The sequence below is a fragment of the Sphaeramia orbicularis genome, chromosome 1, assembly GCF_902148855.1.
Source record: "Sphaeramia orbicularis chromosome 1, fSphaOr1.1, whole genome shotgun sequence".
NCBI classification, from domain to species: Eukaryota; Metazoa; Chordata; class Actinopteri; order Kurtiformes; family Apogonidae; genus Sphaeramia; species Sphaeramia orbicularis.
In genome coordinates this window covers 27,246,620-27,264,853 of record NC_043957.1, presented here as the reverse complement: position 1 = coordinate 27,264,853, position 18,234 = coordinate 27,246,620, and the positions used below count along the sequence as shown (strand labels likewise).

Below are 18,234 nucleotides of genomic sequence, written 5' to 3'. Positions count from 1 at the left end.
TGACTGGCACTGAGAAGCACTTTTACCTGTCTGCTGCTATTACTCCTCTGCTGCTACTTATCCATTGTACATATATACTGTACATCTTACATTTATTTTTATATATATGACGTACATATTATTGTGTGTTGATATTTGATCTTGTTTTTGTATTTAACTTTGCACCTTAGCTGAGAACTTAAATTTCGTTATGTGTACATGTAATGACAATAAAAATTCCAAAACTTTGGGACTATGTGTTCATGTATTAAGCATTTCAACCTCAGGAAATGTTTTATTTATTTTATTTCATTTATTTACTAGGCAAGTTCAATGCACTGCTTTTAGGTGCACCAGAGTTAGCTACAAGTTAATTTACATCTGTAGTCCCCGGGCAGGAGACAGAGAACAGTAAAAAGATGATATACAAGCATTAATCACAAATACCTCACAACAAATACCTCACAACAAGACTATTATATAAAAAAAAAACAGATGCATATTTACATTTAAGTGTAATGAGTACATGATTGCATGGACTTTAGCCATGATTTTGCCCATTTTTATTTAGCCACCTGTCAATGACATCACACCCTTTTTCTAACATTAACATTGAATCATAAAGTAATGGGAAAAAACGTACCTCATTTATAAACATGACGCTCTAATCCTAGAAGCAGAAATTACATACTGTTACTGTCAACATTCCAACTGCAAAACCTTCAGTTTGACCTTTGAATGTGTTTTGGAGGATTTTTTATTTTGATTGTACTGTAACAAAACTAAAACCAATGAAAGTAGTAACGGTACAGTCCAACTGTAACACACCTATGGTGTCCTGTTATCGAAAGAATAGCTTCTTCTGCAAGTAACAAGTTCATAATGTTTCTCTTAGCACTACTTTGATGTAAGGAAAAGTCCAACCATATTTAGCTGGACAAGACTGCAGTTTGAGTTTGATTGAAACTGGCTGAAAATAATGAATTTGAATAAGAGTTAGAATCTTGGGCGTGAATTCATTATCCAAAAACAAAACACAAACATCTACCAGAAGACAACTGTGTTTCATAATAAATGCTTTACCTTTATAGGACACTCATTGAAATACTCTGAAATTCCAAATTGTAATATTGGACATCTCCTCTTGCCATAAATCATCCCAGCAGCACTTCCTAAAAAGTAAACACATGCAATAAAACAACGTATAATTTCATAAACTGACAAAAATCACTCATATTCACTATTTGCAGATTCAACATTTCTATAAAATCTCTCTGAATCAGTGTATAGTTATAAAAAACTAACATGCTTCTTGACCTCACTTAGACACAGGACTGGCCCCATATTTAATGTTTGTGGAAATTACCAAAAATAGTCACTTGCCCAATAAAGGGTTAAAACAGTGTGTTTTAGTAAAAAAGAATAAAAAAGGACTTGAAGTTTTTATCAGATTTAGTATCAGAAACAGCTGTAAATGTCCCTAACAAAACTTTCTGAGATTGCAAAAATAAACTTCCAACTGTTTTACATCTGCTCAAACATGCTTTTTTTGTTTTTTGAACATTCAGTATCCATATCATGGCTTCATATTTTTTGTTATCTCCAGGCATTTTTTAGCCTGTATTCTCTGAAACAGTTTCTTTTCTACTTTTAGTCTACTTGAGTCCCACATTGCATTGCTCACACATCCAGGCTGTGCATCTTCTGCCCTGACTAGCTCTCTTCCTTCACATCTACATGAACACTAACAGTGACAATGCTCTGGAGTTGAAACACCATAACTCAACATCAGTAGAGACCTGAAAAATGACATGAAAAATTGTAAATTGTCGATTTCTGTGTGCGATGATGATGTTAACTGCTCGTGTCCTTGCTCTGCTTAATACATATTTATTGGTCTCTGTCAGATGGCCACTCATTGACATTCAGTGGCAACGGGTACATCAAATACCATCTAATGGAGAATGACAACAAAGAGCTGATGAAACTGTCTCTGAGGCTCCGGACCTTCTCCAACCACGCCACCGTCATGTACGCCAAAGGAACAGACTACAGCATCCTCGAGGTGTGTTTGTGTGTGTCCAGCCGTATTACTCCACAGTATTGCTTTGCTCTAATGAAAATAAGTCTAGACTGCTCTGCAATTCTCAGGTTCCCTCTGTATTTCCTCCCAGCATTTCCATTTCAGAAAGGGCTTAATAAACATATAACTGACCTGCCCTCCCATGAGACCATCCAGCTATGCGTACCAGCCCACTATGCTGAAGGGTTCAGAAAGCCATTTTAAAACCCCTTTCACATGAGGGACTATGAGAATGTGGTGACGGGTTGAAAAAAAATCACACACAAGAGCTATTTTAGTAGTGGGAGGGAAGGAGAAAGCAGTTTTCCACACATTCCTTTTAGAGTCTGTCTGGTATAGCAGTCTGCATGCCAGACTTCAGTTAAAAACCTGGCTGGATAAGAGGCACTTATTGTATTTCTGACTGAAATGCAATGTTTTTAATATCTACTGTCTCTTTAATGCAGAGACATGAGTTACAGATGAATAAAGATGCAGGTTTCTTTTAAATCTCATATGACTTGACATTGTTTTCCAGAGAATTCTGTTAACTTTTTAATCTTTTCATTAATGTAAGATTGTAAATTGTTTTATGGCATAGCAAGAAATAGAATCAAACAGGCTACTCTGATAGGGAATGACTTATAACAGTGACAGACAGGGATTTATAACCATTACTTGATAATTTGATACAAAAAATATCATTGTCAAGTTTAATCAAAAGGAACCATACTGAATAATATTAGGTAGTATATCATAAAACAAATAAAAGTTGGCATAGTTTTCATCATGATTTTTACACTGAAAAAAGATTATTAAATTGAGAAAAGATTCTTGATACAAATTCAGACCAAAATTCAATTAAAATGAGATTCAGCCGTCAATAAATCTACCAAGAGCATCATTAACCATAATAAACTCAACAGTTCTTCTATTTAGACACTGTCAGACACTGAAAGAGATTTTATTGTTGCCTTAATTTATTCTAAGAGTATCTCCAACTAGACTTGTAATGACTTCATTAATTTCACCTTCTTTATTAGTAAATGTCATATCCTACGTCTGTTTTCCACTCACTTACTGTTGTTAAAGTGAACTCAACCACTCCTGCATCTGTTTCTGATTGAAAACCTGCAGGTGGTTGAAGGTGCAGCATCTTCTGCTGTTCCCTGAAGGCTTTCTTTGTAAAACATCTGCAGTATGAGTGTCAGACTGAACATTGTTTCCTAACACTCGCTGTGTTCTGTGTATTCCCTGCCGCTTTAATAGATTGTGAATGGCCGTCTGCAGTACAAGTTCGACTGTGGCAGCGGCCCTGGCCTCGTGTCCGTGCACAGCGCTCAGGTCAACGATGGGGAGTGGCACACCATCTCACTGGAAGTAGACGGGAACTACGCTAAGCTGGTGCTGGACCGGGTCCACGCCGCCTCAGGCACTGCGCCAGGCACCCTCCGGACCCTCAACCTCGACAACAGCATTTACTTCGGTGGTCACGTACGCCAGCACGCCTCTGCCCGCCATGGACGCAGCCTGCCCATCACCAACGGATTCCGCGGCTGCATGGAGGCCATGGCCCTGAACGGACAGGAGCTGCCTCTCAACACCAAAGCTCACAGAGCACATGCTGTGTTGGAGGACATAGTGGACGTGGCCCCGGGCTGTGCACTCGCTCCTGCTGAGAGCTGCTCCAGCAACCCCTGCACCAACGGAGGGGTGTGCACCTCCCTGCCTAATGGAGGTACAGCGTCACTCACACACCCAATGGCTGCATTTGACGTTTCAGTTCTATCATTTGTTGACTCTACTACACAGGGAGCTTTAAATGTTCCAAGAGACAGTAACCACAGCTTGAATTTAACCAGATACAGGTTCAAAACCATGGCTGCAATTAATTTCCATTGAAAAAATTTCTTTCTAAAATAGATAAGATTTTTCCCATGAATTACTATGTTCCATTTGTTTCATAACCAGTAAATGTATTTGTAGCTAATGTGTATGTCACTGCTCCACAAATAACAATTTATGGGTCCTTTTTAGCAGTTAGTCAACTAGCAGGTGTGATCGATCTCTCTCACTGGGCCTGTTTACATGCACACTACTACTCCGTTTATTATCTGATTTCTGGTGTTACCAGATTATTCAAGTGACCATGTAAACAGCATAATCTGATATGCTTTATCAGACAATAATAGTAATCTGATAATGAGAAATCAGATTAACACACCTTAATTTCTCCTGAATACTCCGATCTCTTCATGCATATACAGTCTACATGTTAATCTGGTTTATTTCAATCTTTTACCTCTGCGCATTTTCAAAAATAATGAAATTGTTGAAAACATAAGTGATGTAGTCAAACGTGAGCAGAAGACAATAATAGGAAATTTGGTTTTTATTATCACTATGTACGTACATAGGTGTGTACTCCAAGAGAAATCTGATGATTTATTAAACAAGTACACCAGGATTTTTCAATCATCACATTTCTGACGTTCATCTGATTAGTCAGATCTTATTATTACAATTATCAGATTATTCCCAGTTATCAGATTTTTATGATCTTGTAAACAGGCTCAGTGAATTGAACTATCTGCGTTTTGGTTAAATGGATACAAGTATTTATTTTGTAACAGGCAGCTCTACTGTAGTTGTTACTGTAGTAATTAACGCTAATAAGAAACAGTACTTGAATAACTTGATGATATCTAGCTTGTTAGCATAGCATAGGTACACGCTAATGTTAGCATGGAAGTGGTATCTGTCTATCTGTTCTGTTTGTACAGCTACAACTACACACACATGGCATACAAACTTATCTCACTTACCAAGTAGATTAAATGATTTGGTGTAACTTAATTTAACATTTAACAAGTTTACATTGGTGTGGTTGTACCTCCTGCTCATCCCCAGCTCAACAGTTATATCTAAATATAGTCACTTCCTTCTCCACAATGCCAAGATGGTCCCAAGTAAGGCCACAAATAAGTCATTGCCCACACACCACTCCAGGGAGATGGAGAGAGGGTTTATTGTTTCCCAATTTCTTTATTTGAGTGGGTGTTGCTTAAAAACACAGACTTAAAATGCACCTGTATGTCAGATTCCTGAAAGTCTGTCTGTTTTCTAATCAGTGCTGTGATAATGTGCATGCACTTAGTGCTGTTCAAGCTAAGTCAACACTTGTGCATCTGTTCCTCATTAAAAACCTGCTGGTGGTTCAAGGTTCTTGATCTTTTGCCATTCCCAGAAGGCCTTTTTTGTACAACACCAGAAGGAGGTGTTAAGTTTTTGTAACATCAGCCTGTCACAGCTGTGGGCTTATACTATATGAGACAGCAGTTAAGAACTGACTGCCTGTTTGAAGTCTTTCTCCTTATGGGTCATCTTTTCTGAATTCCACAGGCTACTTCTGTAAATGTCCTGCCTCTTTCATGGGCACCCACTGTGAGATTGGCATCAGCCCCTGTGCCTCCAACCCATGCCTGTACGGGGGCACCTGTGTACCTCGTGCAGATGACTTCTACTGCCAGTGCAGAGGGCAGTACTCAGGACAAAGGTAGAGTGGAGCACTTTCTTTTCTATTTAAGTTGAAAATACATAAACTGTTCCTGCGGGGTCTTAAAAAGTCTTAAGTCTTGAATTTACAAATCTGCATTTAATATCTTAAAACATCTTTAAAGTGTATTAAATTGAATTTGATAGGTCTTAAGTTATGTTGCCATAAACTTGTTTGCTATATTGTGTTTAAATGTGTCTGTTAAATGTCCAAGCTCCAAAGAAAGTAACATTAGTCAACTTAGTTCCACCTGCTCCAACCTGACAATTTATATTGAAATTAGGAACCAATTATCACTAACTTTGGAGCCTCCAATGAGAAATGACTCAGAATGGTGGGAATCATGGCATTGGTGTGAATAAATACACTTCCCTAAATTCTAGGAGTCACAAATTTTTTGCCAGTATGGCTGTGAAATAGGCACTAAATTCTGTTCGAAGTAGTCTTAAAAAGGTCTTAAAAAGTCTTAAATTTAACTTGTAGAAACCTGTATGAACCCTGTAATAGAAAAACCTTTTGGTTAATATGATTACATGTATATTTTGTATTTGTCATGTACAGAACTTGCAGTGAGATCACATGTAGCCTCTTAAGCCCAGTTGCCCATTACCGACGGCAGGCACAGTTCCATCTGTGTTGCCACGGTAATGTTATATGATGCTTGTATTAGTATACACATTCTATCCATTCCATTGTCGGACAACGTAACACAGCTCAAACACAGCACTTAAAAGGGCAAATATTGAAAACAAAACAGTCCAAGACCAACCTTCATGTGTCATGCATAATTTCATAAAACAACAGACCAACGTTGCAAGTTAACACTAAGCAGATCCAACTGTACAAGTATTATTTTTCTATCACTAAAACTCACTGGACAAGCTGAAGAACAGCTAAAAAGTAAAGGTTACATCATGATGCCACGATTATGAAGTTTGTCTCACTTTTGCCATTTTCCAATCATAACTTAGTTTTATATGAATCAAACTTCTGCTATCGGCCAATCCATTGATTTGTGTTACATTGAAATGATTCAAAATGGAAAGAAATGTCCCAGGCCTTAACAGGTTTTAAGTTTGTTTCTTCCACTGTCTTGCTGCTAAAACAGAAAAACACATTCAGTAGTTGAGTTTTGTTCTGCCTGTTTTGCATTCAGGTGCCAGCTCGGCCCGTACTGCAGAGACAACCCATGTAAAAACAGCGGAAAGTGTATCGACAGCCTGGATGGTCCAGTATGTGAGTGTGAAGCCGGTTTCCAAGGAGAGAGGTATGTCTGGAGCTCAGATTAGATTAGATTTTATTGACCCCACAACGGGAAATTCAACAGAATAAAGTGCAAGAAAAAGTGTGCATGCACAAAGATAAACAAGATAGTAATTGTTGTCAGTTTCTCACTGTTGAACACAACCCACTGAGAGTTGCCGATGTGTTCCAGATGCCTGAGTGACGTGGATGAGTGTGTGAAGAACCCGTGTGCCAACGGAGGACAGTGCCAGAACACATACGGATCCTACAAGTGTAACTGTTCACTGGGTTTCAGTGGGCAGATGTGCGACCTTCGCGATGACGTCCGCAACGAATTCATCTCCACCTCTTGGAACATCGGCCTGGAGGAGGTGATCGGTATCGTGGTCTTTGTTTCCAGCATCTTCATCCTGGTCCTCCTCTTCATCATCATCCGCAAGAAGGCCTGTCGCAGCAAGTCGAAGACAGACGACGACAAACACCCCGGAGGTTCCAACGTGCCTCACTCCTTCCTCCAGAGGCCTTACTTTGACGCCAAGCTCAACAAGAACATCTACTCAGACATCCCACCCCAGGTCCCTGTGCGGCCCATCTCCTACACTCCCAGCATTCCAAGCGACTCCAGGAACAACCTGGACAGGAATTCATTTGAGGGCTCAGCCATCCCCGAGCACCCGGAGTTCAGCACCTTCAACCCAGACTCAGTGCACGGACACCGCAAGACCGTGGCCGTGTGCAGCGTAGCACCCAACCTGCCCCCGCCCCCTCCCTCCAACTCGGTGTCAGACAGTGACTCCATCCAGAAGCCAAACTGGGATTATGATTATGATGGTACGTCTGCTCAACAATAAAATCATGTGATAAAATCATGGAAATGCACGAGTCTAGGACAGAAAATATCAAAATTATAGTTCACTTGTAGGTTCGTCTGATAATTGGATCAAATCACCTCACACATGAATTATATATTAATCGACTTTTCCACTGTCTCTTAAACCAACTTCAGTTCTGATCATCACTACCAACAAAAAAAAAACAAATATGGTAGGATTTTTTCGATCACCACATTCTGATTGTGATGTATTTTTTCCTTAGAGGATGAATTTGTCCCGCTCTTAAAACTGCTGATATTAAAGATGTGTAATGAAGTGATTTTCCTTTTTCACTGAGTTAAATACTGATCGACCCAAAATATGTGTTATTTCTTTCACTGGTATAAAGAGTTTGCATTTGAAATAATTATTTAATTTTGGCTTTTCGAACTAAAGGCACCATTCAAAAATCCTAATTCTTTACTAAAACATGTCACATATTTTACAAGATAAATTCACAATTATCATAATATAAGAAGCAAACCGGTAACATTTTAGATTTTTTTGTTGAATGAAGAAGGTCTAAAGAGGAAGAATCTTGATTTGCAATTTATGTATTTTTCACTGTTTTCAGAAAGCATAACCTCGATAACCCCGATCGCGGATGTTCTCCTCCCGGTTGGCACTAAAGTCTCAGTGTTCAGACAGGTTGTACAGAGCCCGTATGAAGCTCTGTTTTCTCTCCTCCTCTTCTGAACACGCTGATGAAAACATGCCCATTCGTGAATGATGTTCCACCGTGGAACAAAGTACTCGTCAAAGTTCTTCACAACTCTGTCATACTCATTGCCCTCAAAATAAACAAGTTGTACACATTTTCCACCTCGCTTCCCATGGCATACATTAGGCAGCTTACTTGCACAATGCCATCATCCTTGTTTAGTTTAGTAGCGATCCGGTAGTGCTGGAAATGTTGCCTCCATTTGGGCCATTCTGCCAGCTTCTCAAAAGCAAAGTTCACTGTAGGATTAAACTTGGCCATACTGCGTGAGTCCTCCGGTCGTGGTCATTTGTGACACCATGTAAAAGATGGACAGACTCTTGATCCTCTTTTAGCAATCAAAGTTGCGCAGTTTATTAACAATAAAATAGTGGTACAAGTCTCACATGTAACACTCAGTCTACAGTCAGGGAAAAAATTATTAGACCATCAAAAGTCATTAAAAACAATGGTTATGCAATCAAGTACAAACTCTTGTGTGTATCATGTGACTAAAACAGACAGAAAAGAAAACATGGAATGCCTAAAAGCACTGTTTTTGTCAGTACAGTGTCATAGCTATTGATTTAAGAAGTGATTTTGATTATTATCAAGAAAACCATGGAAAATGGCTAGACATCAGCTTTGAAATTAAACTCTTATGAGTTATTTTTGTTGTTATTATATTTGTCTAAACAAATGTACCTTTAGTTGTATCAGGCATTAAAATGAACAAGAAATTGAAGAAAACAAGGATGGTCTAATAATTTTTTTCCGCGACTGTACATTAAAAGGCTCCTCCTCCTTGCTTCCTTATTCCGCTCTCCACCAACTGTAACTCTTCCCTCTGCGCATGCACATTCACTACTTACATATACAATGTATTTGACATTAATCAAATGAATTTGATATATCGTCCAGAACTTCATAACATAAATTATTAATTATCATTTATATCAGTTTAGTGACATGATACCACTGTGTCTCTAAGGGAAAAAGTCAAATAATTATTTGTCAAACTGTGTCCATTCACTGACAGCGGTTAACTGAAAGTTGAAAACTACCGCAGCTGCTCATACACACCATAACAGCGCATTTATTGATTTCTATGACAGAGTTTTGTTTTTCAGTGAAACAGCGTGCACCACTGGCTAACATGATCTGAGAGATGGAGTGAGCTAATGCCAACAAACGACTGGTTCTAACACAACACACACTCACAGAATGCACAAGCATAGATGAATCTTACATGTTCAATTATAAATGAACCGGTGACATGTCCAGAGTGTACTTTGCCTTGTCTGATACAAGCTGGGATAGACTCCAACCCCACCACGACTCCCCAGGGGATTAACCCTTTAGCCCCTGACAAGTCTGTGGTGAGTGGTCTGAATGTAAGATTTATTTTAAATATTCCTAAAAAATCAACCATTTGCTCAATAGGAAAAAATTCAAAATGTGCCGATAGAATAGACCTTGTTGTTTCCATAGACATCTGACCATACTCATTGCACCCCCCACCACCTGTGGAATGGGGGTCAAAACACAGACCAGTGAATGAGACTGACTCACTATAAAAATAGATGTTTGGACTTTTTTTTTTTTCTTGACATTTTTTGTTTTTACTGTTGTTTGCAGTGTTGTGGTGATTTTCCTTTTTTTTGTGTGTGTGTGTGTGTGTGTTTTTACTGAGTTTTGACCATGTAACTGCTTTGTGGAGTTCAACCAGGTGCCAAAAAGCAGCTGGACTGATTTAGAAAAAAAGAGCCCCAAAACAAAAACTACTGGGCCCAAATTCCAATACTTGTTGTCCAGTGTGTTCTAGTTCACAGTTCATGTTCAACATCCTAAATCTCTTATTGATGTACGTTCTTAAGCGCCTTATTTAGTAAAAACCTTTTTCTGGTATTCCACCCTGTTTTGACTCTAAAGCACACAGTAAAACAAAACCACTGAAGAAAAGGAACACAAGCACATACTTACAGAACATACTCAGCAGCTTTCATGAGACCTCATAAATTCAAATTCGCCCGTTTACCCGAAATGATGTCTCAGTTGTTAAAGGGTTAAAGTAATAATCTATATTGTAAAAGCCAAGTGGCCTCTGTTTGCTTGTTTGTGTATGCGGGGATTCAGAAAAAATCCAGAAAGAGCTGACTGCTGCAGTTTGGCATACTTATCCTGGTCAAGGAAGAGACAAGCGAAAACGGCAAGTTGATTGGACTGATTAGGAGATATTAGTAATTTTGGAATACAATAGCCTTACAATCACGTTGCTATAACCAGAATGCTTTGGCGGTGACTGCTGGATAAATGCAGTACAACATGCACGAATACACAGCATAAAAACTACCATGTCTAGAACCAGTGGATCCCCACGGGTCAACACACTAGTGAATGAATAATTGTAAAACCTGAACATGTATGAGTATCACAATATAAGAGTAAAAAGAATAACTCTCTTCCAGCTATATGTTCTTTAAATTTTTTTTACCAGATGTTTATGGAATACTAAGTGACGCTGTGTTCTGTCTTGCAGCTAAAGTGGTCGACCTGGACCCGTGCCTGACCAAGAAGCCTGTAGAGGACAGCGCCTGTCACCCATACAACACCAGAGGCAGCATGTCTGAGGTCCAGTCCCTCAGCTCCTTCCAGTCAGAGTCCTGCGACGATAACGGTAAACCACCATCCAGCCTCTGACGGCATTACAGATACACTAACACTATGAAAGACAGCATACTGTAATGTTTGTTCTGTAACCTCAGATAATCAGGATGCACTTGTAATGGGATACTGGTATGATCTGCTCCTCTGCTCAGCCTTGTTTATGTTAAAGCTAACAGTGTTTCTTTGCATGTTCAGAATGGACGGTGGCTCTGGGTCACTTGTTCTTTTCTCTTTGTCCTGTTTTTTTTGTTTGTGTTTTTTTTGCTGCGGGGCTTCAGCTCCCATATGGATCAAATCAGTCCACAGATCCAGAACAAGGTTTTAAATAAGGGGGGTCCGACCTGTAAGTCCTCAGTCAGTCACTACCGGTACAGACGGAAGCAATCACAACAACATGTACTATGTAATTCTCCCAGGATTATAAAAGAGCATTCTGAGCCCATCATGCGTCCTGTCTGCTCTCAGTTTCTGTACGTTTGATGACTTACATCACACAGCGTTCATGCACGGGGTCTAACACTTCAACAAATGTTTATTATTTACCACCATGCCTTGTTTTCTTTTCTTTTCTTTTCTGTCTGTTCTTTTTCTTCACATTTAGCCTCAAATGGATGTTTAAAGCAAACATCAAGGACCGTAACACATGGGTATATGTACATCTGTTCTCCCATTCATTCTCCATATCACTACTATTACCCTTTGTCATTACTGTGGAATCATGTAGGGGCTTAAAGCTGCTCAGAAGTCATCAAAACCTCTCAAAAACTGAGATGAAACCCCAAATTGAATTAGAACTAGACTTGTCCCTCAACAAGTAATTTGTTTTTCCAAATAGACCCAGTTCTTTTCTTTTTTTTTGTCAGGGATGGGAATGCGTTTATATCTCCGGGGGGAATTTCACTGATTCTTCCATCTGTACTGTCAATGGTACCCCGTAGCATCTCAGTATGTTGTTGTGGTGTGTTATCTTTGCACAAAGCAAACCAGATCCCCCACTCCCACCGTGTCGCCTTTCACCATCGTCTTGTGCTCAGCCATAAAAAAAAAAAAAAAAAAAAAAAAAAAGGAAGAAAATGTGTCCAGGAACACAGACAGTACATCTGTGGGAAGTGATCACTATCCATCCATATGTTTTTCTTTGTTTGTTTTTTTTTATTCTGAAAGCATTTGAACTAATGCTAGATTTCTTCCACCCACTCTCCCGACCCCCTCCCTCTCACAAGCCTCCATAGTGACAGTAATCCACCTTGTCAACCCTGTTGTTGACACGGTGGAAGGAGAAGGTACTCTTTTATTGCTTCCATCTGCCAGTAGTTGTGTCCTTGGTGTTGGGATGTGACTTGTACAGCTGCCATAGTCTTACACTGACCAAACTCATCCACTTTCTGCTGTTTTAGATTCAGCTGAGTGCTGGGCGCAAAAACGTACACGCTAATGCTATCAGTCAAGGTCGTATACGTGTTTGTAGCAACAGCAACAGTGAAACTCTTTTACTAGAACATATTTTACATAGTTTTTTTTTTTTTTTAATCTATTCATTTTGTTAAATTTAAAACATGCTCAGAACATCATTGATACAAAGTGCACCAGTCTCTTTTTTTTTTTTTTTAAAAAGGTTGTCAATATTGCTCACAGAAAGAAAGAAAAAAAAAGTAGTTTGTGAATCTTTGTTGCATGAATATCGTTCAATAAATATGGACTTTCCAGAGCAATACAAATCAGAGGAGTAATTTGTGAAAATCAGTGCTTTTCATGGTCATCCTACTTTTCCAGAACAATAACATAAATAGTAATAATAAAGATTATATATAGAAACGAATATATTTATATTTACTTACATGCACACACATTTATCTACACGTATAAATGATTGTGGACGTGTCCATGAAGCACACACATGCAAAAAAAGGAGTAATATAAATAAATCAAATAAGTAAGTAAATGGATAATAAAAATAATAATAATAATAATAGTAATAACAAGCTTGTACATACAGCCAAATTTCACATGGTATTTTAAGAATACTTATGAGAAGAGCTACATAAAACCTTTTCTGGAGTAAGCATTTTGCTGTTATAGATGCAGGGATGGCACATTTTCCCTCGACAAAAAGTTAATGTGATTTTTACATTTATTTTTCACATAACCCACCCAGTGATGGGTTATTTGTCCTCATTTGTTGACTTTTTCTCTTTTTGTGTAAAAAAATAAAATAAAAAAATGTTCACATTTACAAACTGTCCTTTCACAAAAAATATGAACAAGTTATAATGTCTTAAGAGAAGTAAGTGCAATTTTAACAATATTTTGCCTGACACTAAATGTTTTATGCTTTTGTAGATCCACTGTGATCTGTACATTGTAATGTACATGTGTAAATGAGAAGCTGAGACATAATATTAACATGGCACTATTTTTCTTGAGAAATTTCAGGTTGTTCAGGTTATTTACATTTTTTAAAGGATAGTTAGTAGATGTGAACATTTTCATAATGTTAATTTTCATTTTTCATTCTAAAACATAGAGAATAGTTTGGAGTTGACATCATTTATAGGTTGTTATGTTATGTTATGTTATGTTATGTTATGTTATGTTATGTTATGTTATGTTATGTTATGTTATGTTATGTTATGTTATGATGATGAATGTGGCCCCTGAACTAAACTAAGCTATAAACTCCGTCATTCCACTTTTTGTTAGTATAATACATTATTCTGCCACTGAGGAAATAAAGTTAAAGGTGTAAAGCAGGTTCATAGTGTTGCAGTGTAACTCAGTGAGCTGATGGTGGATGCAGTTGGTTTTACACAGATAAATATATGAAAATATGAATGAAATGTTGACATACTGGTTTACCGTCCAGCACTCATTCAGCTTTGAATAAAAAACAGAGAAATTAGGCCAAACAGTCAGAAGTAATGGCTCCAGGTCCTTGTATGATGTTTATCTCTTGATCCAACACCTTAAGTGTCTGTTTAAGACAATGGCACAGCTGTCTCTGTCATTATTCACTGTCAGTGTTTCATTTGTCCACATTTCATCAGTGTTTTTAGCCCATTGTTATTTCTTCTGAAATTCTTAATGTGACTTGTTCTTTCTCTTTCTCCTTTTTCTTCTTGCTTCATATAAAGAGTCTTTTTTGGCTCATGATCTCAAGAACCCAAGAGGTGACTTTTTTCATATTTGTTCGCCTGATGTTCACCCCTGTCCCGCCCCACCCCCACCCCCCAGTCCCACCTTCTAACTCTTAAAACCACTAACCTGATGACGGTGTTGGAGTCGTTCCTGTGGTAAAGCCGCTGTGACACTAAGGGCTTTATGCTTCGGTGGTCTCCGAAGGTGTTGTGTCTGCATCCGCGAGATTATTTTTATCACCCCAAAGACATCCCCGTGCATGGCTTTGATGCTGTGACATTGGAGAAAATGTTAATCCAAGCTCTGTCTGATCAAAGGTTTTAACTGTGAATATTCTCCGCTTTATGTGTATGTTTGTTGAGATGCCACAGGATCTGCATATAGACTAAAGCCAGACCTGTTTACTAATAGACTGAAGTTAATCCAAGGTCTCTGCAGGTCTCAAATTAAATGTAAGACTTTGTGACACCTTTTATAATATCATCATGGATATAATTCAGTGCCTGGAAAAAAAAAATACAGAACCTATGTGAGGAAATCTGACATTGGTCACACTCCTGCTGTGAATACAGAATAATCCAGGGTGTTTACTTGTGTTATTTTACAACACTGTTATATTCCCATGTGACTCTAATGCCTCTTTATAGTCATTATTTTTAACAGGCTGCAACCAAACAGTAAAAGTGTGATTATATGAGCCATGTTGGTGTCACTTTTGTATGTAGTTATATCTGAACATTAATTTAATTGTAATTATTTGCTGTTATTTAAAGTTTGGTGTTAGTTTTTAAGGCCTACATTTGCAGTCTGTCTTCAGTCATTTCAACCTTCAACTCCAAATGTAACAACGTCAGCTGAGATATGAAACAGCATTAGGGCTCAAAGCTTTTCTAAATTAGATGCAAATACAGATAGGCTTGAGCCTTATGTCTGTCAAATTTTTACCGTCACTGTGGCAACAGAAAACTCAATAAATGAGCAGAGTTGTTCCAAGCTGCCTGTACATGGAGTCTCGTGCTGCATTCAGGTGCTTCTCATAAGTTTAGTAGAATGTTGACAGACTTTCATTTAAAAAAAAAAAAAGAAAGAAAAAGAGACATAAAAAGATAAAACACATTTCTGGCTGAAGGTGTCAGTGTCCTGACCGATGAGTTCTAAAATAAACAGCAGCGCACTGAACTGAACTGTCAGCCCTGTGTCAGTGTATTATTGATCATTAGTTCTGTATCAGTTTTTTGCAGCTTGATCAATACAAACGAGGCTTCAAAGTAACAGCTGCATAAATGTTACTCAGTCCAATCAAAAGTGTATTAAGACATTTAAAAAAATAAAATAAAATAATATTAATAATAATAATAATAATAATAATAATAATAAAATAATGGATTAGATTTCTATAGTGCTTTTTTGGACACTTAAAGCGCTCTAAGCACTCAAATAAATTCAGTTTAGTGGATTGTAGAGGATTTCAGACCTGTGACCTATAATGTGACATATTGATTTTTAGCGTCTAGTGTCAGTTGCGGTTTGGAAGGAGGTCGGTGAATGTGTGTGTGGTTGTTGTCTTCACAGTGTGGTGTACAGCTCAGTGTTTATTAATGGACTCATTGTGTTGTGTGTCTTCTCGTTGCATGGTGTGGGTTTTAACATTTAACATTGTGCCGTTTGTTTGTTCACGGTTCCAGCGTTGGCTCAGGGCAGTAACGTGTTTCTCCTTGTTGATCAGGATATCACTGGGACACATCTGATTGGATGCCAAGTGTTCAACTTCCTGGAATCCAGGAGTTTCCTCAGTATGAGGTTGTGGAGTCGCCGGCCCCTCTGTACAGCGACCCCAGTGCCATCGACACCGACTACTACCCCGGGGTTTCGACATCGAGAGTGACTTCCCCCCGCCCCCGGAGGACTTCCCCGCAAACGACGACCTGCCGCCGCCGCCAGTGCCCGAGTACGGCGACACGCTGCGGCCCCTGGGCAGAGACCTGGACCCGTCCACCGGGGGCCAGGGAGGAGGGGGTCCGGCCGGGATCCGCCAGCGGCCGGCCCTGCCCCAGCTCTACAGCCTTAACCAGTACCTGCCGCAGCACTCCTACCCGAGCGACGGGGCCGACACCGAGGGCCAGGGCGCCACTTCCACCTCCGGCGCCACCACCCCGGCCTCCACCATTGGCGCCGGCGGCTACAGGGGGGGCTACCCGCTGGGCTGCAGCCGGGACTTTGACTCCTCAGCTCTGGACAACATGTCCATGTCTCTGTACACGTCCACGGCCTCCTGTTCGGACATGTCGGCGTGCTGCGAGGAGTCGGAAGTGATGATAAGCGACTACGAGAGCGGCGATGAGGGCCACTTTGAGCGTCTGGCCATTCCGGCGCTGGACTCCCAACAGCACACTGAAGTCTGACACTGGATCCAAACAAAAGTGCCTGAACCCACAGCTACACCTTATGTTAGCCCCTCCCACCGCACCCACCCCAAATACGCACAGTATATAAACACATGAACACAACACTGTCACGCACACGACAAACGAAGAACACACACACACACAGGGGTTGTTGAGACTGGTGAAAAAGACCATTCGGCTGAGAAGATGTGGCCACCTCCTCGGTCCAACTCCTGCCCCGCTGACATGGCAGTGCCATCGCTTCAACTGTCACCACACAGGAAATAGAATGTGTGAAGGATCAACGTTTGAGTGAACAACAGGAAAAGTATCATGAAAAGAAAAAAAGTCATTATCAACAGTATCTTTGTTTCTATAAATAAAACCAAGCAAAATGTTTTTATACAAGTCCTCATTTTCAATGTAAATTTAAATGTACAGTTTTGATTTCAAAGTTTACTAGGTTTTGTAGATATTCTATGCTTTTATTTTCAACAAGTAAAAAAGAGTTAAATGGTGTGACATTATCAGCCTTACTGTGCTTACATTCACTAAAAAATGAAATGTTAAAAAAAGAGAGAAGAGAAGAGCGCGGCTTTTCCAAACCCAGTGTACTCGTATCGTCTCCTGCTCATTTCAAAAAGGGTCTTCAATGAACGACTGCATATTCTTGTGTTGTTGTTGCTGTTTTTTTTGTTTGTTTTTTCCTTTTTTTATTTGTTTGTAAATTTTGACTTTGGAACCTCTTTATTTTTCCACCAAGAAAACGGGACCCAATATATTTATAGTGCAGAGTTATCCATGGACACGTGACTTTTTCAGGTGTCTATGTGTGTGTGAGCAACGCTATGGTCTTGTTAAGGTTTTTATTGAATACTGCCACAAGCTCACGCTTTCCTACTGGCAATAAATTATTCCTAAAAAATAGTTTGCATGTCTGCGTGCATTTATTTCACTGCTTGGGTACAAGTAAGTCATGGAAAGTATATTTTGGCTGTAGAAAAAAAGGAATACAAAAGTCCAGAACTGCATTCATCCAGTCATTATAGTGCAAATTCACTTTTCCAATGCATTAATGAAAGGTTAAATATTTATGACAGTTTACTTTAAATTCTAATTATTGGAATTTTTTTAAATTGAAACATATTCTATAATAAAGTAAGAAATCTGAGAAAGAAAAATGATAGTGTCCAGGATGGTTTTGATCGGAAGTACAATCTCATCTCCAACAACTGTAAAATAAAACCAATAAATATGAATAAAAACAGAATGCAATGATTTGCAAATCCCATAAACCCGTATTTGTCCAAATGCCTTCATAAGATTCCTGTTAATATCAACATGAGCCATATCAGTATGTAAATATACTCTGAATCAATTTTTATTACAAAAAAAAGCTCTTATGATGCAGTTGTTTCATGGTTTGATGCTTTGTGCAGGCAAATACAATCTAAAAACAGTTCCATTCACATTTTTCAGATTCCTTTAGAGTCCAAAAACACCAATGGTGGAAAACTTCTTCAGAGTCTTCATGCAAAATATCATTTGCTAATATGATTAATATGATCAAAGTCAACTCATAATGAGCTCAGAAACTATTTCCAAACATTTGAATATAAGAAGAAAAACAAAAC

General features: G+C 38.9%; 1 protein-coding gene across 1 annotated transcript in view; it reads left to right on the top strand.

The window, feature by feature from the left end:
- fat1a (FAT atypical cadherin 1a) overlaps nucleotides 1–17,527 on the top strand; it is a 95,592-nt gene extending 78,065 nt beyond the window's left edge. The window contains 9 exon segments of the mRNA XM_030133700.1: nucleotides 1,887–2,044; nucleotides 3,311–3,779; nucleotides 5,444–5,597; nucleotides 6,754–6,864; nucleotides 7,033–7,673; nucleotides 10,954–11,091; nucleotides 14,213–14,248; nucleotides 15,943–16,074; nucleotides 16,077–17,527. Coding sequence (XP_029989560.1) covers nucleotides 1,887–2,044; nucleotides 3,311–3,779; nucleotides 5,444–5,597; nucleotides 6,754–6,864; nucleotides 7,033–7,673; nucleotides 10,954–11,091; nucleotides 14,213–14,248; nucleotides 15,943–16,074; nucleotides 16,077–16,618 — 2,381 coding nt within the window. The 3' untranslated portion in view covers nucleotides 16,619–17,527.
- Nucleotides 17,528–18,234: the final 707 nt, after the last annotated feature.